This window comes from Achroia grisella, unplaced genomic scaffold (assembly GCF_030625045.1).
Source record: "Achroia grisella isolate CSIRO2021 unplaced genomic scaffold, CSIRO_AGI_Agris_v1 utg146, whole genome shotgun sequence".
Classification (NCBI taxonomy): domain Eukaryota; kingdom Metazoa; phylum Arthropoda; class Insecta; order Lepidoptera; family Pyralidae; genus Achroia; species Achroia grisella.
Window position 1 is genome coordinate 3,490,244 of NW_026712636.1, and position 26,178 is coordinate 3,516,421.

Sequence of the window (26,178 nt, forward strand, 5' to 3'; positions counted from 1 at the left end):
GTTGTGGCTAAGCAGATTTTTAAAAAAATAATCTATGTAGTAGTTGGTACGACTGTTATGACTTTTAACAGACTTTTAAAAAGAGAATCTAATACAAGTTGATACGACTCCAATGACTTTTAACAGATTTTTAAAAAGAGAATCTACATAACGGTTGGTACGACTGTTGTTCCTTTTAACAGACTTTTAAAAAGAGAATCTCCGTAGCAGTTATTACGACTGTTGTGTCTTTTAACACACTTTTAAAAAGAGAATCTACGTAGCAGTTATTACGCCTGTTGTGACTTTTAACAGACTTTTAAAAAGAGAATCTACCTAGCAGTTGGTTTTGTTGTTTTTCTGACTGGTTTCTTTAAGGCATATCGGTTCGGTAATACCATTTCTAGGATGCGACTATGATTTGGGGTTGCCAATATTAAAACAAATACCCTCGTACTAAGACATAAAAATTCCTATATTAGCTCAATTTTACTCTCCATTCACTCATCTTAGTATTTTGACTGATTTTCATAGAACAATATCTAGTTCAAACTTGTAAGAGGTGAAAATATGCCCATGCTGAAGGCTCAAAATCTCCAACAAATGGGAGGAGTCTCGTGCAGTTGGCAACCCTGCTAACCCAAAGTTGCAAGTTACATAGAAAGTAGTCAGTGTATTAAGCGAGCGACAACCCTATACTCCATAACCTCTTACAACCTGACGGGATATCTTTCTTCTCCCACTTTTTATATAATAAAATATATAGGTAATGACAGTCACAGCGGATGGCAGACGGTCGCCAGCCGGCCGTGACGTCACGGGTATGGGTCACAAAACACAGGAAGCCACACAGGAAGTTGCGTGTGCACACGACTACCAGGTGGGTAGCGACGTGTTGCTTATAGACTGATCGTTCGATATACAATGTATAATATATACTTATAATAAAAATATAACTAAGTCTGTACTGTACGATGTACTGTACATGTTGTTTATAGATCATCTATACATATAAATAAAATTGGAGTGTCTGTTTGTAATACCGAAATAAACTTTTTACTACATGCATATGAATATATATACGGTACATACACCAAAATAACATTTTTTACAAATTTTGTCTGTCTGTTTGTTCCGGCTAATCTTCGAAATGGGTGGATCGATTTTGACGGGACATTTATTGGCAGGTAGCGGATGTAATTTTATATAAAATGCATACATACAATAAAAATATAAATAATCGCAGTCTGTACATAGTATAAAACGAAGTTGCGGCCGCTGTATATTTACTTATATGTTTTAAATTACATAATGGATTTTAATTAGTTCAGCAATAGGTAGTGATTCAAGAATAGAATTAATCTTTATTCAAATAAACTTAATATAAGCGTTTTTGAATAGTCACATTTTTTATTCTACCATTCATTCGGAATGAGACAGCTTTCCGAATGAGCGGTAGACTAAAAGAATGAATGATGAATCAAAAGTGCTTACATTAAGTTTATTTGAATAAAATATTTTCTATTTTGTTTCATTCTATTCTTATACCATTTGATTTTCTATTCACTTCTAAGGCAGTGTCCTTATGTAATGGTCGCAAGTTCGATTTCTCACACGGTACAAACTTTTGTATTCGGTAGGAAAGGGGTTTGTTAGTAATGTGGACTGATGATCTTATTGCTATGTACCATGTCACGTTGACCTCCACGCGGTTCCTCCTAGAAACCATCATGATAAATTCTTTATGAATTCATGACAATGGGCTAACTGACCTGATCTTATGCTCATCTTATCACCCTCCACTGGTGCCCCGCCAGCGTAAACCGTCAGTGTATGCAGAGGCACAATTCCATTATCATCAATTAAAAAAAACCTTTATATTCATGAATATGATTGTTTGTAAAATGTTCAATGATGCTATAATTATGTTTATTTCAATGAACGATTTTTTATTCTATTCTACATGATAACGTGATGTCTGTAGGCCTGTTCAAGCGATGGTTATCACTAACAACGGGACTAGGACAGTTAAACACACTTCAACTTAAAATGTAAACTTAACAATAAAATTATTTAAAAGAGCAACACGCAAGTTTCTTGTTCGTTCTTCTTCTGATGAGGCAGTTTTCCGAATGAGCGGTAGATTAAAAAGAAATGTGCTGACTATTCAAAAGTGCTTCAATGTATTATAAGTTTATTTCAATAAATTATATTCTAATATAAACAAAGTACTCACTGGCATGGTCATCATTCAGTAAGTTGTGGTAGCGGTGTTTATCGGCGTCGAGTCTCATCATCACGTCGTTATCACCACATTGCGGCTACCTGCAACAGTGAACAGCACAAATGTTATATACCAAAAGCCTGAAACTTATTTCTTAGGCTATTGATTAAATATAAATCCAAAAAAAGGGTTATAAGGAGTTGTTGAAGATTGAAAGTTTAGAAGTGTCATATTTTTCAAAGCTCGAAGCTTGAAACTTATATTTTAGGCTGTTGATTGAGTTGTTTGGAATTTATTAGTTTAGTTTATTAAATATTTTTTCATTATATGATCAAGATCACTGTTTTAGATGAAGTCTTGTTTCACAATGTTAGTTACCATACTTATCCGAAATAGCTTGACTGATTTTTATGAAATTTTATTTGCATATTCAATAGGTCGGCTACAATCTATTTTTCATAACCTCTAAGTGATAAGGGTTGTCCTATTAACCCCTAACATTTTATTTGGTCAATTTTTATTTTTATGTGTCATTAAAAAATACATACAACTAAATTTTTATCCTTCTAGCATCAACCCCTATTTTTTAATAGCCATTTCAAATGATATGGCAAAGCAACGTTTGCGATCAGCTAGTATTATACACACATAACTACTGCAAACATTTGCATCTGATAATGCACCTTATATACCTAATTAAAGATAGATTACATAAGTAAACGCTGTAAGTAGTTGTTGACTTACATAAGCCAGGGTTTTATTTACTTATTAAACTCTCTCAGTAATCGTTATTCAAATAAATTTAATATTAAGCAATTTTTAATACTCATTTTTAATCTACCAATATCTTAATTTTAATCATTACATAGTATAAAACAAAGTCGCGGTCGCTGTCTGTTCGTCCCTATATAAGCTTAAATCATTAAACTACACAACGGTTTTTTTAAATAGATAGAGTGATTCAAGAGGAAGGTTTATACATATAATACACGTACACCCATGCGAAGTCGATGCGAGTAGCTAGTAATATTATAAACGCGAAAGTTTGTGAGTATGGATGTTTGTTACTCGTTCACGCAAAAACTACTGAACGGATTTTGATGAAATTTGCAGTTATATAGCTTATACATCAGAATAACATATAGGTTTTAAAAAATATTATGTAAACTGGGCAAAATATAATGATAAATGTCAAATAACTGTGATGCAGACGAAGTTGAAGAAGAAGACGCGGGACAGCTAGTACATATATATAACCTTCCATAACTTACATAGTGCCAACTAAGCGAATACTTTTTTTTTTCTAAATACTTACACAATATATGCATATAGTCAACACACAGACTAATACAGACAATCATATTATATTCATGTGTATGATTATGATATCAATCTGGATGTTTTTTATGTGTATATTACGTACGTATTTACAAAAAAATGTATGTAAGTTATTTATATCAGTTATCTAGTACATCACACAAACTTTGCTTAGCTTGGGACAAGAAGGCCCTGTGAAAATTGTCCAGGGTTATTATTATTAAAAGTTACTGTCGTGCGAGAAGCGAACCCGTGACCTTAGGCGGTATGCTAAACCACTAGACTATCGAGGTCGTTTTAAATCCCATAATTATGAATTTCAGTGACCCAATTCTGAACAATGACAACAATTATAGTTGTATATTCACAATCAACTTCAAAGCCGCTTTTGTAATGAACTTGTGGAAGACAATGATGACTTTGGCAACCGGTAATTTGGCCATTGACCGTCTCGCCACCCTGACCACCGATCAACAATCGTAATCAAGGCCTAATGACCAATTCTTAATTACTAATAGCCGATTGATAAACCGGAAAACTGAATTAGACGTGTAAATTGCGTGACTGGTTTATGATCGTTGCTATCCCCGTTCCTATTCTATTCTATTTCTATTCTATTCCATCAGATGGGTGTATAGGTATACACCCATTAAATAGGCATACACCCATCTGATGGAATAGAATAGAATAGAAAATCATTCATTCTAATTAACTTAATTTAAGTAAGTACTTAGTGAATAGTCAACAATTTTTTTTTAATTTATCGCTCATTCGGAAAGCTGTCTCATCACAAGAAGAATAAACAAGAGCAAGAAACTTGTGTGTTGCTATTTTAAATAATCCTTGTAAGTTCACATTTATCAAGTCGGAACGTGTGAATACAAACTACCAACCAGCACTAATTTATTTGGGATCAAATATAAAAGCACAATAAGATTAAATCAGTCGTAGTGATAAGAGCAGACCAGTCCCTACAAGCAGCACTCGTTCACGAGTATGATGGTAAATGGTTATCGTAGCTTATAGACGCCTAAAACACCAGGGGTGTCGCGTGCGCGTTGCCGACCCTTAAGAAACCTTAATATACCCTTATTGAAAAACCTCATGCTGTAGTCTCTAGAGAAAAAGGTAATACAATCATAACTAAACTCCACTCAGTTTCTATAAAGGCTCCTTTTACGCATAAAAATGCTTGGGCCAGCATAAAAATTACAACTAAATATGCAGAAATGCTGAATTCACAGAAAAATAAAAAATGTGAATGAATAAGTTTTAGACCTACAATGAGAGTTACGGGCAGTTTTATATGTTTTATACATATTCAAAATATGATCTTCTTTATATATATTTTGTTTAATACACTTCTGTTATTGCGCTCTGCTGTAATCTAAATATATATAACACAAAGGTGACTGACATAGTGATCTATCAACGCACAGCCCAAACCACTGGACGGATCGGGCTGAAATTTGGCATGCAGGTAGATGTATGACGTGGGCATCCGCTAAGAAAGGATTTTGATTAATTCTACCCCCAAATGGATAAAATAGGGGATGAAAGTTTGTATAAAACTTTGTTAATTTTAAACCGATAGGGAGACTTTGCTGCATAAAGCTACTATGACGTAGGTATCTCCTAAGAAAGGTTTTTGATAAATTCCACCCCTAAGGGGATATATTAACGCGAGCGAAGCCGCGGGCAAAAGCTAGTAATTATTATAATTTTAATAGAAATTACAAAAAAAAAACGATTTAAAAATACTGTGCAGAATTAACGGTAACAAAGAACAATGAAGAACGATATTGAATAAATACTATAGATTTTATAAGAATTACAGAAGAAAGATGTAAAATTTACGATAATATCGCTTAATAATTTACGATTATCGCGTCCTAGATTGTGTAAGTCGTGTTTTGTCTATTCCTAACATACGAGTACATGTACTATGTTATCAGTGCTATGTTCACTATATCTGTAATATAAATATAACTACGTGACGTCACAAGTCCGTGATTGTTATCAAAACTTATCATTACCTATATGCTAATGTATCGCTATAATATTACGTTCCAATATATTCTAATACTTGCTCTAACGCCGAACAAAGTTTTATACGTGGTTAGTACATACAATATAATAAATATATCAGGACAATTTACACAATACCATTCTCATATTAACGTCCTAATATATTCTAAACTAGCTGTACGCGCGACTTCGTCCGCGTGGAATATAGCAACATTACTTTATTTTTCTAAAATAAAAGTAGCTTAAATTACTCCTTATCACATCAGCTACATGCCAAAAAAAGTCCCGTCGAAATCGGTCCAGCCATTTCACAGATTATCCGGAACAAACAGACAGACAGACAAAAAAACTCCATGCTGTAGTCTCTCAAGAAAACCTCGGCAGGTAGTTCATTCCACAATTTAAGTGTATACGGGAGGAAGTTTCTCTGAAACCACACTGTTCAAGACCAATTAGGTAACAGCGTGTGGGGATGAATTTCCTGTCGATGGCAAGTGCGATGGTAAAAGGTAGCCGTGGACATCATATTATGCATGCATAGTGTAATTTCTTTATTTTTTTTGTACATAATTTTTGTTTAGATATTACTAAATCAATTGTACGCGGACTCTTCAATAAAATAATATTTATAATGTTTTTATCAATACTTATAATAAAAATATATGTATATGTAGGTACTACAGAGATATTCAAATGATTACATAGTATATAAAGTTAATTAATTATTGTGTGATTACGATAATTGCAATACCAATGGCGCTTATCAATTTGAGTTTAAAATAGCTTTGTGTCAGAGGGATAGTTCACTGGGATATCTATATTCTGTTTTTGTATAAAATATTTAATGCATATATATTACTAAATATCCGCCCCGGCTTCCCACGGGTGTACATGTATCTATATATCTATACATATAAGTAAAATTGGAGTGTCTGTCTGTAATATTGAAATAACCGTTTTTTACTACATGCATATGACACACCAAAATAATATTTTTTACAATTTTTGTCTGTATGTCTGTCGGTTTGTTCCGGCTAATCTCTGAAATGGCTGGACCGGTTTTGATGGGTCTTTTTCTGGCAGGTAGCTGATGGAGTAACTTAGGCTACTTTAGTTAAATTCCACGCAGACGAAGTCACGAGTACAGCTAGTTATACATATAAACCTTTCTCTTGGATTACTCTATCTACTGCTAAAAACAGCATTAAAATCCGTTGCGTAGTCTAAAAGATCTAAGCGAATAGACAGTGGAAACTCTTCACTTTATACTATGTAAAGATTTACTGGTATAAAAGAAAAAATATTTCAGTATTTATATCAGTTGTCTAGTACTCATAACACAAGCTCTGCTTAGCTTGGGGCTAGATGGCTCCATGTGAATTGTTCAAAGTTATTGTGGTTTAAATGTTAGTTTCGAGCGAGAAGCGAACTCGAATCCATTGAAATTAAGGCGGTATGCTAAACCGCTAGACTATCGAGGCCGTCTAAATCCCTTAATTATGAAGTGCAGTGACCCAATTCTGAACAATGACAACAATTGTAGTTGTATATTCACAATCAATTTCACAGCCAGGTGTTGCTCTGGCAGCTTGTTCACCATTCTTTTTATGATTTTTTGTTTTTTTTCTATATCTCTTCTTTTACATATATTTTGTTACTTGTTCGTGAGTCCTCTTGGAAATTATACACATCTATTAAATTATTACAGTTATTACAAAAAAATAGTTATAATGTCCAGACTCAACAAGGTTATTATTGTTCAAGTGAGTCTCACTTGCACTTACTAAACAAAAAATCATTAACTACGATTATTTGTACAGGCAACCCTATGTTATGGCTGCACTGGGTAATGGCATAATCACGTACTCGTAGGTCGAGTGCCGATGCATTGTATTAGGATAAAAAAAAACAATAGCGGCGCCGAGTTTTTGTGATCCGCTGTGGTAGGTAAGTTCACAAAATGGCAGGAATGTTGTTTGTACAAGTGTTTTTTATTACTATTGTATCAGGTCTAGTGTAGGTTGAGTAAAAACTAAAGAATATATTAAGGTTGAGTAAAATATAAAGAAACTACAAAGATTTTTAGTACATTAATAACAGTTCATAACATTGTAATTAATATTTATCAGCGCCTTATCAAGAAGATTACTTACTACTTGCTTTCGGCATATTAATATTTTAACATATCATTTTATGGATATTATTAAGATGATATGTTAAAATATTAATATATAAATTACACGCAGGTGAAATTTATAGGCTATATGGTAAACATCATCAGAGTATAAGCTATATCACTGTAAAGTTTTAACAAAATCCGTTCAGTACTTTTTGCGTGAAAGAGTAACAAACATACATCCATACTCACAAACTTTCGCGTTTATAATATTAATAAGATAAGATACATTTAATAATTACGCAAATATTTCATTGAATGTGAGCCATGCATTAAATGTTCCATTACATCATTTGTTCAGTGAGCTCAATCAATGACATCTCCACAATGGGTGCGCGCGCGCACAAATTAATCTATTGTGATCTACTTCAACCTGTTGGCCGACTTGTTGCCTTGTTGCTCACCAAGTGGTTCATAGTCGAGCGACTAGTTTTAATACAGATTGCATACGCAGGTGGCGAAATAATATAGAGCAAATGTTAATAGATAACTTCTTAGTATTCTATGGATTCACCGTGCGGGTGCCGCGTCCACCGCGTGTCAGAGAGGGGAACTTTGAGCAGCAACTTAAACCTACAACCAGATAGTCTCCTGGACTACCCGTGTGTAGGTTTAAGGAATCCATTAGCGGACTTCAACGCTCACCTTCACCGTTCGTGTTTCTCTTCTTATAGATAGAAATAAACTTATAAAGCACTTTTGAGTAGTCACACTTTCTCAGAAATCAACATCCACTCATTCGGAATGCAGTTTCAGGATGAGAAAACGAATATAGATTGTAATGTATAATCGATAGTACAAAATATGTACGTAATGGATTAAAAATCATCTAAAGAAAGCTAAATTATATATTGTATTTTTATTAAAAAAAAAACATACATAATTAATAGTGTGAAGCCGAGATGGATCCTTAGGAACATATAAAAGAATATTTCTTTTCTTGAAAGCGTTGTGAACTCACATGTTCACTACCCCTAGACCCCAAAGGTATTAAATGCGAAAGGATGTCTGTCTGTTTATATGTTACATTTTCGACAAAACAGCTAAATTATTCTTAATGAGATAGACATACTACGAATGTCTATGTTTTATTATTGAATAAAATAATGTAAAAACAATAATAATACAACAATATCTATGGACAATTCAGACAACGTCATCTAGACCCAAGGTAATCAGACCTTGTGTTATAGGTACTACCCAACTGATATAATTTTTTTATTTTAAATACATACATAATCACCAGATAAATACAATAACTAGTAATATATCTATAAAATGATTTCATACAGTTACATTAAAGTTACGTAAACGTTAATATGTATATCATTATGTCATATAATGATCATTCATTAAACATATTTTAAAATTCCATTTCAATGACGAGTCATCAATCAATATAATGTATTTGCTGAATATAAGTGTTGGTATCTATTTATTTATATAGATTGTAAGTAGATATATAAATTACTATACATATATTACTCTACATTATACTTGGCAGTAGGCGTACAAATGTGAAAGTGATAAATGAAATTAACACTTTAATTTGCAAGCACCTTAGAAAATCATTTACTTTTCACTTATTGCTAGAATAGAATAGAATCGAAAAATATTGTTATTTATGTAACTGATGACATGAGCGAGCTGTCCCGTAGCATTGCCTGAGCTCAGCATCGCACAATTGAGGTAAAAAGTATTTTATGTAGAAACAGAAATAATCTTTATTAAAATAAACTTAATATAAGCACTTTTGAATAGTCATGTCTTTTCTGTCTACCACTCATTCGGAAGCTAAATAACTGCTCGTTCTTCGCGTAAATTTCTTGCTCGTCCTTCTTGTGATGTCTCATCACTTTTCAGAAATTTGCGTGTTGCTCTTTTAAATAAATATTTTTCACTATTACATTTTTAAGAATTTTTTATAAATAGCTGTAACATAGCATTTTTTTTTATTAAGTTTTTTGGGCTTTTGTGTCTGTAGTACCTGTAGCATTGCGACCTACATAGATCTATTGTGCTCACCCTTTTTTCAGAGTTCGCTATCTAGACCCGTCAGGGACAAGAATTGAAGACAAATTGACATATGGCATAGTGGACATAAATAATATGTGTGAATCCAGAATATGTGCCATCTCTAGTTTATTCTATTTATTAGTTTTCAGATTAGTTATTTAGTCAGATTTTAATATTTAGATTATTATCTCATTAACTTACAGTTAATCAAAAGAGTTTAGTGAGCATTTACCATTAGTTGGATATGCTTAACCATTACGTCAACCCCAAATAAATGGGATAAGAAATAAGCAGATGATGACGATGATGATGGGCTGTATGCTTAATTGCCACCAGCGTAGTATAAAAAACAACGTAAACTATATAAAAAATGTAACTATGTTTCGATAAACTTTTAAATCTGTTTGGTGTGAAAAAATAAGGACATAGATCGAATCGAAATAGATTGAAAGTGCATGGTAAATCCATGGAATGCTAAGAAGTTTCTGCTATAGTGATTGTGTGAGTGGAGATACAAGGTTTTGAACAGAGATAGAACGAATATTAAAGTAGTGGTCGCCCAGTGGTGGAAATTCGACCATAATTAATATAAATTATAAGTTTGAACATTATTAATAATAATAGTAATAACAATCTCAGAATAATTCACACAGCCATCTAGACCCAAGTTATGATAGCTAAAGCTCGTGTTATGTGTACTGGATAACTGATACAGATGTATTTTATCGTAAATACATACATATTATACATAGAAACACCCAGACCGATACAAACAATCTTTTCTTCGTCTTCTATGAAGGTTTTATTGTTAAAGACTAGTATATATGTAGTAGATAAGCGAGTGTGCTCACTTGAAATTTATCTGTTTGCCATTCTAAAAAAAAACTTATCCAGCTTAATAGGAGAGAGGCGTGATGTATAAGTAGACATGTAACAATTTTTAAGATTATGATATTCTCGAATGCAATCGCTCTAACAAGATAACAGTTATTGTATGTAAATGTGACAGATGGCGAAAGTAGAGCCGTGAATAGAACGGAATACAACCGGCCGGTGTAAGGCTGTCCACACATTACTAGACACTAGTGGCCCGTGCCATCTGGTCTCCACTACGTCTGATCTAAATATTATATAGTCTTTTGAAAATACCCTGACGTGTTTAGGTATCCGTACACAGTGATGATGATGATGACGACGACGATGATGGTGATACTGGTAGTGATGATCATGATCATGATAGTAATAACTAGACAATTCACACACGTTATCTAGTCCCCTAGGTTAGCTTGTTATGTGTACTAAACAACTGATATTAATAATTTTATTTTTTGAAAATACATACATAATATTACATAGAAACACCCAGACTGATACAGACATGCTCATGAATACAAATGTTTGTACCGTGAGACGAATCGAACCCGCGATTACTACGACAGCTATCAAAGCCTCTGACTACCCCAGCTGAGATAAGTCATAAATGTTATTTTATATCTAATAAGTCATAACAAGAGTAAAAAAGTACACAAGACGTTTCATAATGTGTATATAGTGCAAGAATGGTCCGCGAGCCAAGGCCAAATTTCGGCAATAACATCCTCTCGTCTGAAAACTTGTAAAAGTTGTATTATCAAGCTTAGTGAACGTTAGCTACGGTCATCAGATTTTAGGTAAACATATATTTAATATCATAAGGCTTCATAAATTCACTTGAGCAATTTTTAATGAGTTTTCGTCAGAGGAAATTGGTCGTCAAAATCAGTCGCTGGCTCGCGGGCCAGTTCTGCCGTGTAACTAATATCTGAAGTGAAGTAACGCTTGCATAGTTTTAAGTTTCTCTAATTAAAATATTCGCTTATATAGCGTATTAAGACTACAGTTATTAAGAATAAGAAATTATTTATACATAAATTATATTTTTAGTTATTTGCACGTCTTTTCACATTATCCTTGTCGTTAGTTTAGCAGAGAATTCGGCTGTGATGTATATTCAATTGTATTGTATTTTTTTAATGGTTGATAAGGAATTATTTGTTTGCGCTAACGGTTTGCTCTGCCGGGGCACCAGTGATGGATGATAAGATGAACATGAGGTCAGGTCAGCCTATAGTGGCAGATTCACTAGTGTAAAAAAATACTTTACACTCATTCTGTAACAATTAACAAAAGAGTATATATGCTTGTATCTATATCAAATACATGGTTTTGATATAGATACAAGCATATATACTCTTTTGTTTATTGTTACAGTGTGTGGTCAAATTGAGAGTAGTGTTATTATATTGTTTGTCTATAGTCTTACTGAATTTTAAATTAAGTATTATTGAATTTCAACCACTGGGCAACCACTACTCATTATTAAAAAAAAATGATTGAAATGGCAATATTTTCTATGTTACGTTTGGTAATAGTGCCTCTGATTATAGCCGGGTAGTCAGAAGGGTTAATAAACTGTGAATACAATACTTGACACAACCATTCTTCCGATTCTCTCACAATAATTTGGTTTGTTAACGGTGTTACCATCACCGGAAGCTCAGTCAAAAAATTTAATTTTCATAATGATTAAAATAATGTGTCTTCGTTCAGAAGACGTGTATAATAAATCGCTATACCTACCACGACGTCCTCAATTACGATTTGTTAAAAAATAAAAAAAACATTTGCAATACTATTACATAATCTGCGGAAAAATATTCACCAATACTATTCAAGAAGATTTCATTTTATTAAGTCGGTTAAATAGGCATTACAAAATGTGCGGTTTCGTAACGGTTTCGAACTTATTGCTACGACCTTCGCTCCCGGCACTGTGTTAATCTGAGCCACTGGGTTAAGAAGTCTTGATATTATTAATACTTATCAATTATGTCAATATTATCACACATACAAACATATATCGGTGACGTAATAATTGCAAATAATGTACAAACGGTAATTAACGATAACCGTTATTTTGTTTCTTTACCAACCGTATCTCTTTAACATTCTGACTCTTCATTACATAGTATAAAACAAAGTCGCTGTCGCTGCCTGTCCCTATGTATGCTTAAATCTTTAAAACTACGCAACGGATTTTGAAGCGGTTTTTTTATAGATAGAGTGATTCAAGAGGAAGTTTATATATATAATACATGTACACCTGTGCAGAGCCGGGCGAGTAGCTAGTTAAAATTAAATAAGACCAATCTGAAACTACACACTTTCAAATAACAAAGGCTTTTTTCTAAACGATTTATATGTGACGGAGTTATGAAGGAAGAAAAATTAAAAAAATATTTGGATTAAAGAACCTCCTCGTTTTCTAGAGCCGGTTAAAAATGTTTTAAAAAGTAACAGGCATGTTTCTTGTTCATACCTCTTAGCTGAAAATGCAATCCGAATACTCATTCGGATTGAATTTAGAGAAGTGTAAATATAGACAAATGTGACTATTAAAAACTGCTTAAGTAAGTCTATGCTTATTTCAATAGCTATTAATTTCTATTCTACATAAAATACCTTTATTATGGTAACGTATAGAACTAACATAGCAGGAAATGCAGACTATTTGGTAGCACCTTATATAAAGGCTCAAAAGAACTTGTATCCAGAGCTGTAAAACGTAATAAATAAATTAATATATCCGTCAGTTGGGTAGCTAGATTGTATGCGGCTTTAATTAAAAAAAAATGTACGGAGTCTAGTTCTCATCAGTATATATATAATTTTCTACCTGTGCCTGCGGTTTCACCCGAAATTTATAGCCTATGTTGATGTATAAACTACATTACTGTAAAGTTTCATCAAAATCCGTTCAGCAGATTTTGCCGAACAAAAAAAAAACAAACATCCATTCATCCATCTATTAATCTATATTCACAAACTTTCGCGTTTATAACATTACTAAGATCCTTTTATATATAAAAAAAACAGAGTAACACATTAAAATTTATTAAAATGTTTCTTTACTCTATGATTCAACATATATTCTAAATTAAATATTTGCTACACTAAGTCAAACACGGTGTAAGTAATCATGACATTTACCAGTATGTCATGCTTTTTGATTGACGTTACTTAGTTGGGCTAATGACCTTAGAAAATTGATACTACGTATATTACTAAATCTACAATTTAAAAGTTGTAGATTTAGTAATATACTCGTGTTTATAATGAAACGTATACTATTGTTATAAATTGTTTAAGTCATAATTAAAGAGTGATGCTCTTGTCGGTGGAGCTCATGCCACTTGCACGATCTTCCATCAAGCTCTTTAAATGATGAAACGACTGCAATTTTGTCTCTAATTAGTTTGATGTAGTTGTGCTTTGACCTTCTCCTCCCCCTCTTTCCTCCTGTTTTTCCCTCAATAATAATTTTCATAAATTCATCGTGCTGTACCAAGTGTCCTAACATTTTCCTCGTCTATTTTCTATAGTGTTCAATATCAGCCTTTTTTCTTTCACCCTGTGTAATACTTCTTCCTTTCTATATAGTTCTAAAAACAATAATTAAATATAAGCACTTTTCAATAATCATATAAAATTTATCTGATCGAGTCGAGGAAAAACTTTCGTGTTGCTCTTTAAAATTAATATTGTTCAGCTCAAAATCCTGAATATATCATTCAAGATTTTGAGTGAATACAAACTGCGAAATAGTAAAAATGATAAAAATAATATTCTGTAGTAAGTCAATCTAAATTTAATTTAAAAATTAAGGCCAACAAATCTATTGCCGACGAATAGTCTAAAAATGATCGCACGGCACAAACAAAAATATGATATTCTGTATTTTCTAGTATAATATGTAGTCGAAAAAAAAAAATATATCTATGTATTTGTATCAGTTGTCTATGACCCATAACACAAGCTTTAGCTAGCTTAACTTGGGTCTAGATGGCGCTGTGTGAATTGTCCTGAGATTATTATTATTATTATTGGCGACCGGGTGAAGCTATATCCATAAAAAGTACCATGAACATGTTTTTTCTATTAAATAATAATTTCCCCCTCTGGAAACTATCATGATAAATTCCTGATGAATTTATTGCAACGTACCTGACCGACTTCATCCTTGTCCCATCATCCACTGGTACCCCACCAGAGTTACACCATTGGAGCCTACATCATTGAATCATTAATAAAAAATTGATCTCATTGTAACACAAATTAAACAAGCCAGAGAATCAATCAATCAATTTGCATAATTAAATACATGGCGGTCAGACATACGACAGGAATTGAAAGTTGACATGCTCTGAATCATTCCTCCGTAATATTTGTGTAACGATTAAATTACATACATCAATCTGTTGCCTAATTATGTGTATTACATGTTTTTCTATGCAATTTGTATCCATTTAGTATTTAACATTTGGTTGGTCAAACGTTGTTGAACAAATAAGTCACAAAATATGTTAATTTATTGAAATTTAAATATCAAACAAAATGTTGGCCCCGATAGAACTATATCATAAGTAACAAAATATGTAAAATTTTTTGAAATTTAAATATCAAGCAAAATGTTGGTTCACCTGATGGATACTGATGTATTTATACGTGAATAATACTATGGTCTCTTCCAAATATTATACGCTGATTGGAATAGAACAGAATAGAAATATTCATTATCAATTTTAAGCACTTTTGAATAGTCTTTTTGTCTTCTTGGACCGCTAATTCGGGATGCAGATACATCCAAAATAAATAGAATGTGCAAAAAAATTTGTCTGTTGCTCTTTTAAACAAATGCTCAACCTTAGATTTTTAAGAATTTTATGAACACAATATAATTTAAATATATATAAATGAGTAACAATATTTATAAATCATAACATAACAGAGCATATCCAGAGATAATAAATGAAAATCCTGTATAATACACTGGCGTAGGATGAAAAGAAGTTCTGATCCCAGAGAAGTTAATCAACAAGGCGAATCAACGAGGCGAACCAGTATGGCTTCCAGAGGGGCCCAAGTTAGACTTGTTAGGTTATTCTCTACAGATGTCGAAGATCTATGATGTAGCATAAGGTTTCAAAAAAAGGTTGTATGAATCCTAAACCCTGCTAAAGCGACAATGGAAACTACTTATCATCAGATAGGTTATAGAGTTGCTTGACATCATTATCATTAAAAACAGTAGCGCGATGATTATCATCTCAACACTGTAGCGTTATATACTAGCTGTACCCGCAACTAGATCCGCGTGGAATTTAACTTTATTTTTCTAAAATAAAGTAGCCAAGTTACTCCTTATTACATTAGCTACCAAAAAAAGTCCTATCAAAATAGGTCCAGTCATTTCAGAGATTAGCCGGAACAAACAGACAGACAAAAATTGTAAAAAATGTTATTTTGGTGTATGTACCGTTTTATATTCTTATGCGTGTAGTAAAAAATGGTTATTTCAATATTACAAATAGACACTTCAATTTTATGTATAAAATATGTATAGATCTATAGAGGTGATGAGGTTTCGCTACTCAATTTATTTGTTGGTATTTAGTATCTACGTAGGGAGTATACAGGCGTAATAATTGTACTATTTATTTATTCATACATTTGTAACGCTCTTAGGTGTTAAGTTCGCCATATGTACATTTATATATTGTATTTGTGCATTAAAGTTTAAATAAATATATAAATAAATTTGTATGTTTATTTGATAGTGAGCTACATTGCTTATTAGTAACATGTACGCGGAGTCGTAACGTGGACTAAGTTTACACTGAACTTAAACCTAAATTATGTGGAGATTTGAACAGATGGAAGGGTGCCGAGTGTTGACAGAAATATGTGTATACACAAATACAATAGAATGGCAACCCTACGAAACCAGTTCACTCACACGAACCATAAACTACAACCAGGATTGGTGCACCAGGGTCAGATCCAAACACGGAGGCAATAATGGCTGCCTACGCCGCGCTCGCATTGCGTCGTCTGGATTACTTTTAAGTTTATTTTCAACCGACTTTAAAAGAACTGTTTTTTTTTTAGATTATTTCTCAACTTGACGAATATTTTTAGAATAGAATAGAAAAGAAAATTTCAAAATGACCACGCTACAACAATAATAATACCAGCAAACCCCGCCTGCGTTAATGGTTTACCCTCACAGGGCACCAGTGGAGATGAGCATGAGTTCCCTCCACGTTTCCATGCGGTTCCCTCTGGATATGAAATGTGCATGTTCGTTGACAAATACCCACATATATTTAAGAGAGACTGTGACATTCCAGAAAGTAGAAGTAGACATAAATACAAGCTATATGTTCCTAAACAAACATTGGTTTTTTTTTTACATGTGCATATTTTTATGTGTGTTATAAGGATATCTAATCTTGCTGAATAGGTTTTGAAGACTATTTTTGCATTCGAAGTCTTTTGTATCCCATATAAATTTTATTAGTTTTATTAGTATACTTTAAAATATATATTTTAAAATATTAATATCCCTGAACAATTCACACAGCGACATCTAGTCCCAAGCTAAACAGAGCTTCTGTTATGAGTACTAGACAAGTGATATAAATCTTAGATATATTATTTTATAACTATATACATAGTATAGTCGTACATAGAAAACAACCGGACCTATTCAAGAATCACATTCATGAATATAAATACTCGATCCCACGACTATCGGAAGTAAAACTATCCCACCTAGAATTTTTTTTCTAATTACTCTAATGCTGTTGGCCGCAGTTGGCCTTTACAACTTTACTGGACGAGGAGACGAGTGCTGATGGCACTACAAACCCACCGTAGCGATACTGGTAGTACGAACTTATGGAGCAGATGAAGGTAACTCCCGCCTGACGAATAGTACTTTAGTCTGAGAGCACCGCCAGGGGTTCGAACCTCGGCATCGAATAAAAAACATGAAGGTATTATTATAAAGTTTAAATATCTTCCTATAGACTTCACGGCATCGTACTAGGCGCAAAAGTATACAAATAATCATTATCAACCACAGGTATTGTCCGATAAGATAGTTTAGCAATAGATATGACTCATTAACGTCACTCACTTCCTGATCTGAAATAGAATTATCGATTCTCATAACAGCTAGTCTCTTTGTTATTCATTTTACACTAGCTACCTGCGCCGGCTTCGCACCGGTGTACGTGTATTATATAATAGAATAGAAAATAATTTATTCAAATAAAGTTAATTTAAGCACTTTTGAATAGTCATAACAATTTGTTTTTTATTTACCACTCGTTCGGAAAGCTGTCTCATCACAAGAAGAACGAGCAAGAAACTTGTGTGTTGCTCTTTTAAATAATCCTTGTAAGTTTACATTTACAAGTCGAAACGTGTGAATACAAACTACCAACAAGCACTATTTTTTTGGGTCAAATATAAATATACAATAAGATTAAATCAGTCGTATACATATAAACCTTCCTTTTAAGTCACTCGTTATATCCTCTGTCCAATTCAAATAGGGATGGAAATTACGACGGCCTGAGCTGAGGTTCGAAACCCTAGCGGCAGGGCCGCCGGCAACGAGCATGGAACGCATGCAAGCGTCTCGTCGAAGGAGGCGCCATCACGAGATTCGGATATATACCAAATATAATTTTATTAAAATATAGAATCTATAGAATACTTAATAATAATCTAACTTAACTATGAATACGAAGACAAACCGCTAACCGCTAAACAAGAAAAAAATTGCATGCGGGCGCTGAGGACCCTAGCGCCGGCCTTGCCTAGCGGTGCCCTCAGGCGGGAGTTGGCCTTCAGCTCCATAGGTCCTTCCGCAGGTTTCGAGTGGCATCTGCACTCGCCCCCTATCGACCGGTGAAGCTGTAAAGGTCAGCTGCGGCTAACAGCATTAAAGTAGTCCTTAAAATATCATAAATATCTATTACTAAAAACAGCATTAATTTTTTTTTTTGCGTAGTTTAAAAGGTATAAGCGAACAGACAGTGGAAGCGAAATTTTATACTATGTAAAGAAGTATGTATATAAGACGTGGACATCGACACAAAAGGAAAGAGACAAACTGGAAGCCTTTAAATGTGGTGTTGGAGAAGGATGGAAAGAATTAGCTGGAAAGATAAAATAAGGAATGAAGAAGTGCTTGAAAGGGCTTTAACCCTTTAAAGTGACAGATCATAGATATTATTGAGAATAGGCGGGGAAAAATGTTGGGGCACTTGATACAACACGACGAATTAATAACATTATTAAAGGAAAAATAGATGGAAAGTGAGGAAGGGGAAAACAAGACACAGCTATATCAAGCAAGTTAAAGAAAAAGTTGGGAGTCGTGTCGTATCAACAGCTAAAAAGACTGATAAAAGATCGTGGTGGCGGGAGCTCCACCGACAAGAGCACAGCTTTTAAATTATTAAGGAATGAAAGAAGTACACCGTAAAAATAATCATTTTGCGGCATAATTTTTAGTCAAAACAGGAATGTGTATTACATTTTTACAATCATTGAAAGTACCACGCCATAAAAAGTTTTATGATAACTTATCTATTTAAAGTAATAGAAGAAGATTATATATATGTATAACTAGCTACTCGCCGCGGCGTCGCACGGGTGTGTGTACATGCCTTGTAAATGAATCTGCGTAAATATATCTTCTATGACTAGCGATTTAGTTTACTTTCAATGTTTGAATCTGGGTATTTTAATTTGTATTTACGAATAAATTTATCTATATATTTTTACTTTATATTTCTTATTATAATATTTTATATTTTTTTCCAATATGAACACATTTATTTTTACAATTATTTGTCCTTAAAAACAAAATTCTAAATGAATAGACCGACAACAAATACCAAAATCAGACTAAATTCAGTTGAGTTTCTTAGTATTTCTTCTCAATTGAATCTCTTTACTGACATACTGTAGGGAAAAATTATTAATCCAAAAAATTTGACGGTCATAAGCGGCTAAAATGTTTATATGGCCTATACCAAATGTTTTTTGATTTGATTTACAGACAACTTCAAAAATTTTGTCTGTAGTCGACCTAATTCATGTTTATAGCGATATATACCATTTGGGAGTAGATGTAAGCAAATTTTATATAGTTAAGACAATCTAATCAAAAGGGAATATACGTCAGTTTATAGCAAACAATAATCTAATCTCGTGTACAGAATCAAGGTTGTTATTACATCAAGCACGTGGACTACGTGATATGCTGAACATAGAGAATAATAGCAATATATATATATTCTCTTAATCAATTACATTAAGTACATCTAATATTTAAATTACTATAAAGACAAATCTTATCTACTTTTATCTACAAATTTATACATTAGTATCGATTGTTTTGATACAGGTTCTGATAAAATACTCTGAAAGATTCCTAAATTAAGTAATTATGTTTAAATATATATTTTTTCAGTAAGATTTGCCTTTCAGTGTTATTATTGACGCATTCCATCAATAAATGTTGAACATCATCAATATCACCACAAGTTTGACAATTGGCCTACTGTTATCATCAGAAATCCAAATTTGTTTGAAGGATTGTGTCCTGAATGTAATCTAAGTGAATGTTGAGTTGCTCCGGACAAATGTGTATGCTATCGTCATCGACCGCAACTGCTGGCTGTGCCGCGCGGGGCCACGCACTTACTAGGCAAAGCACGGATCACAAGAATAGAATAGAATAGAAAATCATTTATTCAAATAAACTTACATTGAAGCACTTTTAAATAGTCATTACATTTTTTTTAATCTACCGCTCATTCGAAAAGCTGTCTCATCACAAGAAGAACGAGAAAGAAAAGTTTCTTGCTTCAATGTAAGTTTATTTGAATTTTGTGTGTTGCTCTTTTAAATAATTTTTTTTTTTACTTTTATATTTATTTATACTTTAATAATATTTTTACTTTAATATTTATTTTACTTTACAAGAGCACTGCGTACATTAAACCATACAGCGGGGCAAATAGATCTATTTTTTTGTTCTCTGAATGAGTTTACGAAGACCACTTTATATATTATAAGCTACAATTAATTAAAAAAAATAATGTTTGCTGCACAATTGTATTAGGCTAAGACCTGTAAAATAGATGTAAGTGTGGAAATAAAATAAATAAATCTCTCTGGACAATTCACACAGCTGCATCTAGTATCAAAGTAAGCAGAGCTGGTGTTATAGGTACTGGAATCTGATATACCTAAACGATTTGGCACACCTGAATTGTTCTGAATTCGGAACCGCAGGTGAGTTTTGGGCACAGCATTGTTCCCATGACAATTAAAACATTTTTTGTAATTAATACATGTTCCAAATACCTAGAACTAGTTTTTAGACTCAGTTATGGCTACGCGTTACATATATGTACGAAAAAAATTGTCTATAGGTACAAATAAATTAAATTAAAATGTCTATTTGTTTTAACATACACTACGTGGTATAAAAAAACATAAAAAAATATTAATAAAGTTTTGTCTATCTGAATTTTCTTGCTAATCTTTTAAACAGCTGGACCGACTTAGACGGCCTTTTTATTGGTGCTAATTTAATATAAGAAATTCGATTTCTTTTAATAAAAAAAAGTTAAATTCCGCGCGGACGAAGTCGCTAGTATCCGCTAGTAAATATATATTTTTTTAAGCAAGGCCACAGAGAATGTTATCTATTATCTGCCATAATTGTACCGTTTTATCAGTGGATCGATTCACAAACGCGACATCAGTAGAGAGTTGACCGGTCAGCCACCCCGCTCCATTCACACGTCTCCCATTCAGGCGAACTGGCAACCGTGGGAGAGTACGTTACGCTTATGGTCCCCGTACAGTTCCCATAAGAATGTTTTTAAATGATGATAATGTAAAGCACCCGCCTGCCTTAACGATTTACACTGGCGGGGCACCAGTGGAGGATGAGAAGGAATGCACCAGGATTTTGTTTTATGTATGATAATGGAATTATGCACCCGTCTACGCTAGCGGGGCACCAGTGGAGGATGATAAGATGAGCATGAGGGCAGGTCAGTTAGCCCATCGTGACAAAATCACCAGGAATTATGATGGTTTCCAGGAGTAACTGCGCGGAGTCAACCTGACATGGTATATTGTTACCAATGGGGTCATCAGTCCTTTTCCCGCCAGTTGCTCGTAGTTGAATTTTTAAATAATTACATTTCAAACATGAACAAGCAAAAAATAAAAATAATGTACTGTCCAGAGTCGGGATAGTTAGATTCAGAGTCAGTCCTGTAGAATCGTGTCCAGTAAATGCAACATTTGACATGCCCAGATTTCGTGATCTGACCAAGGGTATGCCTAAATCAGTCAGGCAAAAATATGGACATATAAAAGATTTTGGTGGAGGCAAAATTTGAACATACGTTCTAAGTCATGGCAGTAAACTATATGCCCACGACGCTTTCTAAAAAAAGAAACATTCAACCAAATTGGTTTGTAGGCGTAAATTCAATTAAACTCATTAACACATGCAAGTACATATTAAGAAGTAACTTATTTCCAAAAACACAAAATTGACATTAGAGGTTTTAGACATTATTCAATAAAGAGAATCATTACAATCCACTTTGGATGTAGGTATAATGACGATTTCCATCTGGATTTCGTCCGCCAATATGAGTCATATGTATCATATCAGGTTAATTTACTCGTGGGTTCCCCTGGAAACCATCACTATAAATTCCTGGCGATTTTTTTACGATGAGCTAACTGAGTTAACCTTGTGATCATCTTATCATCCTCCACTCGTGCCCTCCCAGCCGTAAACCATTAGCGCAGACAAGAACTAATTATTTATCATCTATTAAAAAAAACTGAGAGCGACTTGAATACCCTAATGTCCAAATCTACCTTCCCATCTAAACCAACAACTATAGTTCCTGCTAAAAAAAAATCCAATTTTACTAACTCGTCGTATTTTATTTTTTAACATGTATTGCAAACGGGACCACTATTCAAGCACGTAATAAGTACCAGTCTACTATCTAAAAATTAATATAATCATTAGGAGTGACCGTCCGTTTGTATACAGATCCTATGGCAGGTTTTATGGTGCACCATGGTGCACATTGCACGCTGCGTGGCGGCCGCTGACCTTTGCAAACAGGTCTGTCGCGAGATGCCAACCTACCTAGGCACGTATATAGACATTCGAGGCTAGGTACCGATGACAGTAAGATGGTAATGATGGTCAATGCAGGTAAATATGTACCTATGTATTTTTTTATTGAGTTTTGGGCTATTATCTGGCTTTAGACCTGTAGCACTGCATCGCATATAGATCTATTGTGCTCGCCCTTTATGAAAGTTCCCTACTTAGATTCGTCAGGGAAGAATTGAAGATATTCTTAGGAGCTATGGTTTTTATGTCCTCATCTCCTCATAGAGTTCCTCCTCGGATAGAGTGTTTACTTTCTAAAGAAGATATTTCGTTTCTGCATGAGAGGGATACAACCATACAGGCTGTGTAGTGACTAGTGACGTTTCCGCTTTAGCTTGGGAAAATCATATACATACACACATAAATATGTATATATATATACAGTAGCAGAAATATTGTCAATTGTATTACAACTGTATTAGGTAATATACCTTCATAGCTATTGATACAATTCTTCTGACTACCCCAGTCAGAGTAATTGTAAACGCAACATCTGAGATACTTAGATTTTTCTTCTTTTTAAATTTTACTACGAGTAATATTGAAGTTTGTGAGTGAGTTTGATGGATGTTTGTTACCCTTTCATGCAAAAACTATTGAACGGATTTTGATGAAGTTTATAGTATTTCTCACTTCCCAGTAGCATAGCATTTTTTTTAGGCATGATAATGGAATGTGCACCAGCCTGCGCTAACGTTTACGCTGGCGGGGCACCAGTGAAGGATGATATGATGAGCATGACGTCAGGTTAGTTAGCCCATTGTGACAGATTAATCAGGAATTTATCACGATGGTTTCCAGGGGGAACCGCGTGAAGGTCAACCTGACATGGTACATTGCTAACATCATCATCATCATCATCATCATCTTTAAATCAGCATTCATCATTCACAAAAAAAAAGTAAATTCCCGCGTAGGTAGGGTATTTTTAATAGATTATAAGTAAATTCCCGCGTAGATATTTTTAACAGACTAAAAAAAGGGTGGATATCAAATCAACTGTATTTTTTGGCCTATGAACTTTTTTCTAAGTGTCACCATTTCGAACTATTGTTTAATTCACAGACGAAATTTTATCAAAAACTGAACTGCTGTGTTTGAAACTCAAAACTAATTTAAGTTGATTTATTTGTTGCCTGAACACTGTTTCATATGAAGGGTATTATACTTATTTACTATAGCGTTGATACTTTTAGAAATATAGCAATCAATGTCATATACCTACCTACGATTAGATAAACTGATACATATGTAATTATCAACGGCTAACGTGTGTACGTAACAACGTATTTATAATCTATTTATAGTTTTAAAAACAATAATGTAAGTTGCAACAATTCTGCAAATTTATAATAACACTTCTGCTTAAGATCCCGGATTTCTGACGCGTACGCATTTGAATCAATTTGAACCAGTTCAACGGGTATAACAAGTAAATATTAGACTCTAATAAAGTAGGTATCACTACAAACTTTCATGCTAGCACCTTCTAACTAGCATTACCGTTAAAATTGACTAATTATAACACCATAACAAAATACTACTCACCGTAAAATCCAATGGAAAATCCGAAACAAAGTTCCGTTAATACTTGTTTTATTCCCGATTTTGAGGCACAAAACCGCGATAAACTTGAAACAAACACACGTATACAATATTTACACTATCAAGTTGCACTGATCACAGATTTTCCACAATCACAAGCGAAGAAATAGTTATTATTTTAGTTAAAAAACAATAGTAAGATTTCGAAATGTTCTGGTAAACTGTGTGTACAATGTATAATATTATAGAACATAAAACCACTAAGAGTGGCGCGTGAAATGATACTAGCCAGCGGCGCTAGCGGCGAGTGGCGCCGTGCCTTCCAGTGTTGCCAGATCGTCATTACGGTTTGCTCCAAGATCGTTCCTCATTACTCTAAATATTAATAAATAACTATATTTAATTGTTAATAATAATAGACATTTATTCAGCATTACATTAATATTCGTATTGACAGTAACTTAAAAGCTAAAACATACATGGTAACGCTGAATATGACTCCCACTCAGCATTTATACTATGGTATAACTCAATTATACCATAGCGCTGGTTTTCAGTGGGACTACCAGATACGAGTCATGTAACGAACTGATAACAACTAAAACTAAAACGCTATGCTATGTTTAAGACCATTTTATAAATAGACTATCTGACCACTTCGTCTGCATCACACTTACTTGACATTTATCATTATATTTCGCCCAATTTACATAATACCTTTTTAAATTATAGCCTTTAAGCTATTGTGATGTGTAAGCTATATTACTGTAAAATTTCATCAAAATTAGTTCAGTAGTTTTTGTGTGAAAGAGTAACAAACGTCCATCCATAATCACAAACTTTCGCGTTTTTAATATTATTCAGATATGACAATTAATGTAGGTACCTATTTATAATAATACTGCCCGAATAAATAAATAGTATGTACCTACATAGATAAGAGATGGCTATACCTAAAAAAATCGAAAGTATATATTTACGATTAATCTGTATATATTGTAAACTACTCAAAATAATTTATTCAACAGTTGGGCAATTGTGTGTATGTGTACTACCATTGCATTGCAATGTTTGTTAATCAACGATTAATCTATTTATTTAGTGACTCAGACCAATAAAATTGATGACCTGTCATGGATCGTTCGACTGCACCCTAACCGGCTTTCGACTGGTTTCTAAACGGGCCTATAATCCGTTTTTATTGCCGAACTTTGAATATTATACCCACGAAATAAGGAATATTTTTATTAATGGCAATGTAATTTGAACTCGTTAAAAGCAGGTGTAAGCGCGGAATATTTATCTAAGTTTATTATTTATTTAATTTTAGATATCGAATATTGGTATATCTATACATATAAATAAAATTGGAGTGCCTGTTTGTTAGTTCTGGCTAATCTCTAAAATGGCTGGACTGATTTTGACGTAACTTTTTTTGGAAGGTAGTGGATATAAAAAGGAGTAACTTGGCTACTTTTATTTTAGAAATATAAAGTTAACGAAGTCGCAGGTACAGCTAGTTATTAATATAATGCATAAGTGGATATATACATTATATAGCGACGGGATGTGGTTTATTACTTGTTGTTTTTTTAATAATTCATTATGATGAAATTTTGCACCCACCTACGCTGACGGTTTACGCTGGCGGGGCACCAATGGAGAACGATAAGATGATCATGAGATTAAGTTACTTAGCCTTCGTGATATATTAACCAGGAATTTATCACGATGTTTTCCAGGGGGAGCCGCGTGGAGGTCAACATG

The 26,178-nt window shown here is 33.5% G+C and overlaps 1 protein-coding gene across 2 annotated transcripts in view; it reads right to left on the reverse strand.

The window, feature by feature from the left end:
* LOC131855585 (echinoderm microtubule-associated protein-like 2) overlaps positions 1 to 24,688 on the reverse strand; it is a 94,320-nt gene extending 69,632 nt beyond the window's left edge. For both annotated transcript variants that reach the window (XM_059206863.1, XM_059206864.1), the window contains exons 1-2: positions 24,415 to 24,688; positions 2,216 to 2,304 (exon numbers count right to left, since the gene is read on the reverse strand). In XM_059206863.1, the coding sequence (XP_059062846.1) occupies positions 2,216 to 2,276 (61 nt within the window). In that variant the 5' untranslated portion in view covers positions 2,277 to 2,304; positions 24,415 to 24,688. The remainder of the gene's footprint in view (positions 1 to 2,215; positions 2,305 to 24,414) is intronic.
* Between the last annotated feature and the right edge of the window lie 1,490 nt (positions 24,689 to 26,178).